This window comes from Arachis hypogaea, chromosome 20, assembly GCF_003086295.3.
Source record: "Arachis hypogaea cultivar Tifrunner chromosome 20, arahy.Tifrunner.gnm2.J5K5, whole genome shotgun sequence".
Taxonomy (NCBI): Eukaryota; Viridiplantae; Streptophyta; class Magnoliopsida; order Fabales; family Fabaceae; genus Arachis; species Arachis hypogaea.
The window spans coordinates 12,417,068-12,423,990 of NC_092055.1; the positions used below are offsets into that span (position 1 = coordinate 12,417,068).

Below are 6,923 nucleotides of genomic sequence, written 5' to 3' on the forward strand. Positions count from 1 at the left end.
TGTCATTTTAATATGTCCCTGCAATCTTCACTTTTTTTAACTTTTAGAGTTTTTTTTTTATTATTTGCTTTTGTATGCACCCTATCTTTTTTTTTTTGTAGACTGATTGACACTTGCTATCTTTAGGAAGTTATTACATTACTTCATACTAAACTAATTATTAAAATCACAGTGACCTCTTTTGTATTTCATTTGAGATGACCTCCATATCTGTCTATATCAGGTTGCACTGGTGCATGCCATCTCGTGTGCATTTGCCTCAAGTGTTGTCAAAGTAAATCAAATGTGCATTTGTTGACATACTACCTCCACTTGTCCATTTGCTTAGGCATAATACGGTGTAGAAGAAAGCATTTTTATATCCCTAGACTTGGCATATTCCATGATATTTTTTTCAATAAACGTGGTTCCTTGATCAGTGATAATAGACTGCAGAATTTCAAACCTATGCACAATATGCTCCTTAATGAAATCAATTATTTCATTGTGAGTCACCTCCTTTAAAAGGATAGTCTCTACCCATTTAGAAAAATAATCAATACCAACCAAAATGAACTTATGACCTTTAGAAGAAGGTGGGTGAATCTTTCTGATCAGATCTAAAGCCCAACCTCTAAACGGTCATGGTTTAATTATAACATGCAATTCTAAAGCTGGAATATGTTAAAGGCTTCCATGTTTTTGGTATTCCTCACAGGACCTAGCATAATTTATACAATCTCTTTGAATAGTTGGCCAATACAATTTTCTCCTATTTGTCACCCATTTCATTTTTTTCCCTGACTGATGGGCACCACAAATTCCCTTATGCACTTCTGCAAGAGCCAAATATGTTTCTTTTTCTCCCAAACATGTCAAGAGATTTCCATCAACAGATTTCTTAAACAAGACATTATTCATTAGAACATAACTTTGAGCCCTATATTTAAGTTTTCTATCGACACTAAGACTTGGATTTTCTAGATATTCCACAATTAGTACTCTCCAATCTTTTGGGTCTAGTTTTTCTAATAACAACACTTCTCTTTCTCTCAAAGGCATAAATATGTCCTTTATCCTTACCAATTTTTCTAATGTTGAGGACTTGATCTTATATCTTGAAGCAATTTGAGCTAATTTATTTGCTTCTTGATTTAACTCCCTTGGAACATGCCTTACAATGACATTGTCAAACTCGCTCAATAACTTTGTAGCCACATTGAAATACTTTCTTAAATTTTCACTAACACACCTATACTCAAGTGATACTTGACGGACTACAAGCTATGAATCTCCAAAAATTTCCACATTTTTAATTCCTCTTTCTAATAATAATTCCAGTCCCATTATTCACGCTTCATACTCTGCCTCATTGTTGGCACATGAATAATTTAATTCAAAGAGGAATTTACTTGGCTCGCTACTTGGAGAAATAATTAAAATTCTTATATCAACACCACCCTTATGGCATGAACCGTCAAAATATATTTTTCAAGGCATCAAACCAACAAAACCTAGTAAAATTTTATCAATGTCAATACAAGAATGGTCAACCAAAAAATTAGCTAAAACCTGTCCCTTAACGGCTCTTGCAGGAACAAAATGTAAAGAAGATTCCGTTAAGGCCAACATCCACTTTCCTAGTTTGCCATGCAAAATTGGAGAAGACAACATATATTTAAGAACATTAAACTTAGAATTTACATAAAAATTCCTAGGAATTAAATAATACTTAAGTTTTAAACAAGAAAAATATAAAGCTAAACAAAGTTTTTCAATTGGAGAATAACGGCTCTCAACATCATTTAGCACACGACTTAGGTAATAAATTACTCTTTCGTTGCCATCCTCATCTTCTTGAGCCAGCATTCCACCAATTGTTACTTCAGAAGCTAACACGTAAAGTTTTAAAGGTGCTCTGTGCCTTGGAGGTGTCATAATAGGAGGATTAGTCAAGTACTACTTGATGTCGTCAAAAGCTTTTTGATGCTCTGCTTTTCACTGGAACCCTTCCTCTTTTTTCAACTTGATCAGAGGTGCAAAAACCTTAGTTTTTCCTAACAGATTGGAAATGAACCTTCAAAGGTAATTGACCTTCCCTAAAAATGCTTGTAGTTGCTTTTTGTTTGCTGGAAAAAGAGCCTTTAAGATAGCCTTTGTCTTGTTCTTGTCAATTTCAATCCCTTTTTTCTGCACTCATACCAAAAGCACATTTTAAGGATTTTATTTTTAATTTATACTTTCTCATTCTTTCAAATGCTTTTTTTAAATTTTTTAGATGCTCTATTTGAGCATTTGATTTGACAAACACATCGTCAACATAAATTTTCATAAAATTTTTAAGAAAGTCATAAAAAATTTTATTCATCACCCTTTGATAAGTTGCACCAGCATTTTTGAGCCCAAATGGCATCACAACCCATTCAAAAGTTCCTAAAGTACCTGGACACCTAAATTTGATTATAACCTGAATATCCATTCATAAAACTTAAAATTTTATGACCAGCAGTAGAATCTATCAACATATCAGCTATAGGCATTAGATATTCATCTTTTGGTGTTGCAGAATTTAAATCTCTAAAATCAATGCAAACCCTTAATTTTCCATTCTTTTTCATGACAGGAACAACATTAGAAATTCAGTTGACATACCTTGCTGTTCTTATAGACTTAGCCTTAAGAAGTCTTTCAATCTCTTCTTTAATCTTCTGCACGACTTCAAGAGTAAATCTCCTTAGTGGCTGCTTGACAGGTTTGACATTGGCCTTTAATGGCAATTGATGCTCTACTAATTCACGACTCAAACCTGGCATTTCTTCATAATCTCATGCAAAACAGACACAATATTCCTTTAATATATCTCCACCATTTCTTTTTTGAAATCTTCAAGCAACATCTTGCTCACATATGTTGATCTAGGATAATCACCGTTACCAATATCTACCTCCTCCAAAAGATCCTGCACCTCAATTTTTTTCACATTGTTAGTATTATTTTTTTCAAAACCTAAAATACCATCATCATATATACAATCATAAGGTACACTATCAATGCACCCTTCTCTGTCTATCATATAGGCTGACAGCCGAGCTAGTTGGCTCGTCAACCTCGTCATCTAAGCCTCTTTTGAGGCCGTATCCACCCCGGAGCTTTACGGACCAAAATAAAACTATTCACATCTATTTTGCACATCTCAATATTTTCAGGATTAAATGCCTTGGTGTCAATCGTCAGTCGCTTGACTCCAGGATTATACATCCTGAACTCCACATGCATCTCATCATAGTAACAGGTACTATTGTCAGCAAGAACTTCTTCCACTCCTCCATCTTCATTTCAGAAAATCAGTTTTTTATGTAAAGTGGATGAAATAGCACCCATTTCATGAAGCCAATCACGTCCCAAAAGTAACTTAAAATCAGCTTTAGATGGAACAACAACAAACAGAGTTGGCCTATTGACAGAAACAACCTCAATTGACAGTAGAACCACACCTCTAATAAAAGAAGTCCTTCCATTAAAATCTGTCACCCCAATGCTACTTTTGATAAAATCATTTTCAGTCTTCCCAAGCCTTCTCATCATTTTTTCAGGCATGAGATTGACAGCAGCTCCCCCGTCAACCAAAATCTTATTGATTATCCTTTCATCAACACGAGCCTTGATATGCAGTGGACACAAATGTTCCTTCTCATTTTCAGTAGGTTTCTCAAATAATCCTCCACCACACATATTGTCATCTAGTAATAAGCATTCGCTTCTAGGAAAGATATCATAACAATCATCTTCTAATGATTCCACTTTCCGAACTTGACTATACTCCTCGGGGAGTATTGATACCATAGCTATAGGTTGCTTAACACCAAATATCGCTTCTAAGTTGTCATCAAAATCAATTTCAAAATAATCAGTAATTAAATATTCATATTTTTTCTCTTGTTTTCAACCATTACCTTCATTGCAGCCAGATTTTTCTTTATATTTTTATTGCATTTAGGGTGAGTAGAAGAATTTTCTATTTCTGCAAATTTAGCCATGGTTAGCAAAGGAGGAAAATCTGCTCCATGTCCCTTATATGGATCTAAAAGAACATACTCAGATATATTCTCTTTTTGCTCAAAAGTTGTAAAAAGAGAATACTTTAGAATATTTTGACAATTTGGTCAAGGAGAATAACTAGGAACCTGCTGCATGTTAGGATTATAACAAGAATAAATTGGTTTTAAGGAAATATGTATATTTTTTAGAATATATACACTACCTATATCTTGTGCATGATTCATGTTCCATAACTAGAACTCGTAGTACCTGGGCTTAAAAGGTCTAGGCCTCACCCACTTGGTTTTTCCTCTTGAGAAAGCAGTAGGTTGATTCTGCACATTTTTCACATTCTGGACCCATTTATTGTTTGAAATTTTGGTGGGAAGAACCCTTGTCTTTTAAGAAAATACATCGAGTTTTTCATCAATCATGACTACAGTCTTCATCTTCTGGTTCATAGGTTGTATCCTAGCTTTGTTGACACACTTGTTCAAAGAAGTCTGACCGCCCAACTTTTGTTTTTCCTCAGCTATCTTTCGTTTTAGCTCATTAGTTTCATTCTCTTTTTCAGTGATGAGCGGATAATTTATACACTTTTTGACATTGTTTTTAGTATATTTTTAGTAGGATCTAGTTACTTTTAGGGATTTTTTCATTAGTTTTTATGTTAAATTCACATTTCTGGACTTTACTATGAGTTTGTGTGTTTTTCTGTGATTTCAGGTATTTTCTGGCTGAAATTGAGGGACTTGAGCAAAAATCAGATTCAGAGGTTGAAGAAGGACTGCTGATGCTGTTGGATTCTGACCTCCCTGCACTCAAAGTGGATTTTCTGGAGCTACAGACCTCAGAATGGCGCGCTTCTAATTGCGTTGGAAAGTAGACATCCAGGGCTTTCCAGCAATATATAATAGTTCATACTTTGGCCAAGAATTGACGACGTAAACTGGCGTTCAACGCCAGCTTTCTACCCAAATCTGGCGTCCAGCGCCAGAAAAGGATCCAAAACCAGAGTTGAACGCCCAAACGGGCACAAATACTGGCGTCCAACTCGACAAATGGCCTCTGCACGTGCAACACTCAGGCTCAGCCCAAACACACACCAAGTGGGCCCAGGAAGTAGATTTATGCATCAATTATTTACTCATGTAAACCCTAGTGACTAGTTTATTATAAATAGGACCTCTTACTATTGTATTAGACGTCTTTTTGACCACCTTTGGATCCTGGATTGTATTTTGATCCTGTGATCACGTTTAGGGGGCTGGCCATCTCGGCCATGCCTGGACCTTTCACTTATGTATTTTCAACGGTAGAGTTTCTACACTCCATAGATTAAGGTGTGGAGCTCTGCTGTTCCTCAAAGATTAATGCAAAGTACTACTGTTTTCTATTCAATTCTTCTTATTTCGCTTCTAAGATATCCATTCGCACCCAAGAACGTGATGAAGGTGATGATTATGTGTGACGCTCATCATCCTTCTCCCTTATGAACGCGTGCCTGACAAACACTTCTGTTCTACATGAATTAAGCTAGAATGAGTATCTCTTAGATCTCCTAACCAGAATCTTCGTGGCGTAAGCTAGAATGATGGCGGCATTCAAGAGAATCCGAAAAGTCTAAACCTTGTCTGTGGTATTCCGAGTAGGATTCAATGATTGAATGACTGTGACGAGCTCCTAACTCGCGATTGCAGGGCGTTAGTGACAGACGCAAAAGGATAGTAAATCCTATTCCAGCATGATCGAGAACCGACAGATGAATAGCCATGCCGTGACAGGGTGCGTGAGCATATTATTCACTGAGAGGATAAGATGAAGCCATTGACAAGGGTGATGCCTCCAGACGATTAGCCGTGCCGTGACAGGGCATTGGATCATTTTCCCGAGAGATGACCGAAAGTAGCCATTGACAGTGGTGATGTATCACATAAAGCCAGCCATGGAAAGGAGTAAGACTGACTGGATGAAGATAGCAGGAAAGCAGAGGTTCAGAGGAACGAAAAGCATCTCCATTCGCTTATCTGAAATTCTCACCAATGAATTACATAAGTATCTCTATCCCTATTTTATTATATAATATTCGAAAACACCATTATCACTTTATATCTGCCTGACTGAGATTTACAAGGTGACCATAGCTTGCTTCATACCAACAATCTCCGTGGGATTCGACCCTTACTCACGTAAGGTATTACTTGGACGACCCAGTGCACTTGCTGGTTAGTTGTATCGAAGTTGTGACAATTATGAATTAAGATCAGAGCACCAATCTTTGGAGCCATTACCAGGATTTGTTCGAGCCTGGAGATCACAATTTCGTGCACCAAGTTTTTGGCGCCGTTGCCGGGGATTGTTTGAGTTTTCGGCAAGCTTTTGGTCCGGTAACATCAGTGCCAAGTTCGGATCCGGCAACAACACCAAGTTTTTGGCGCCGTTGCCGGGGATTGTTTGAGTTTGGACAACTGACGGTTCATCTTGTTGCTCAGATTAGGTAATTTTCTTTTTGTTTTCTTTTCAAAAAAAAAATCTTTCAAAAATATTTTCAAGAATCTCTCATCTGTTTTCGAAAAAAAAAATGTTTTCAAAAATTTTATTCAAGATTTTTAAGAATGAATTCTAGTGTTTCATGAAGCATGTGAAGCCTGGCTGGCTGTAAAGCCATATCTAAATTCTTTTGGACTGAGGCTTCCAAACCATCAGAGGTAATTTACATACTTGATAAATGATGAGCAGCAATTTGTTATCAAGAGCAATATACTCTGGTGTTAAATGCTGAAGCTTGGCTGGCCATTGGCCATGTCTAGTGTTTTGGACCGGAGCTTTCATTGAAAGGTTGGCTGGCTAGTGAGCCATGTCTAATTCCTGGACTGAAGCTTTAGACTAACATGGCAAGATTCCTG

General features: G+C 36.7%; 1 protein-coding gene across 1 annotated transcript; it reads right to left on the reverse strand.

Annotated features, from left to right (window-relative positions):
- Positions 1 to 663: 663 nt before the first annotated feature.
- On the reverse strand, positions 664 to 2,792 carry LOC112785444 (uncharacterized). Its single transcript, XM_025828908.1, has 2 exons — positions 2,632 to 2,792; positions 664 to 1,231 (listed from the first exon to the last, which is right to left on the reverse strand). The coding sequence occupies exons 1-2, from the start codon at positions 2,790 to 2,792 to the stop codon at positions 664 to 666; spliced, it is 729 nt and encodes a 242-aa protein (XP_025684693.1).
- Positions 2,793 to 6,923: the final 4,131 nt, after the last annotated feature.

Excerpts from the sequence above, each read along its gene's own strand:
- LOC112785444 (XM_025828908.1), bottom strand. The coding sequence starts at position 2,792 with ATGCCAGGTTTGAGTCGTGAATTAGTAGAGCATCAATTGCCATTAAAG. Across the intron at positions 1,232-2,631 it reads AAGTCTATAAGAACAGCAAG|GTGTGTTAGTGAAAATTTAA; the intron begins GTATGTCAACTG and ends ACTTGAGTATAG.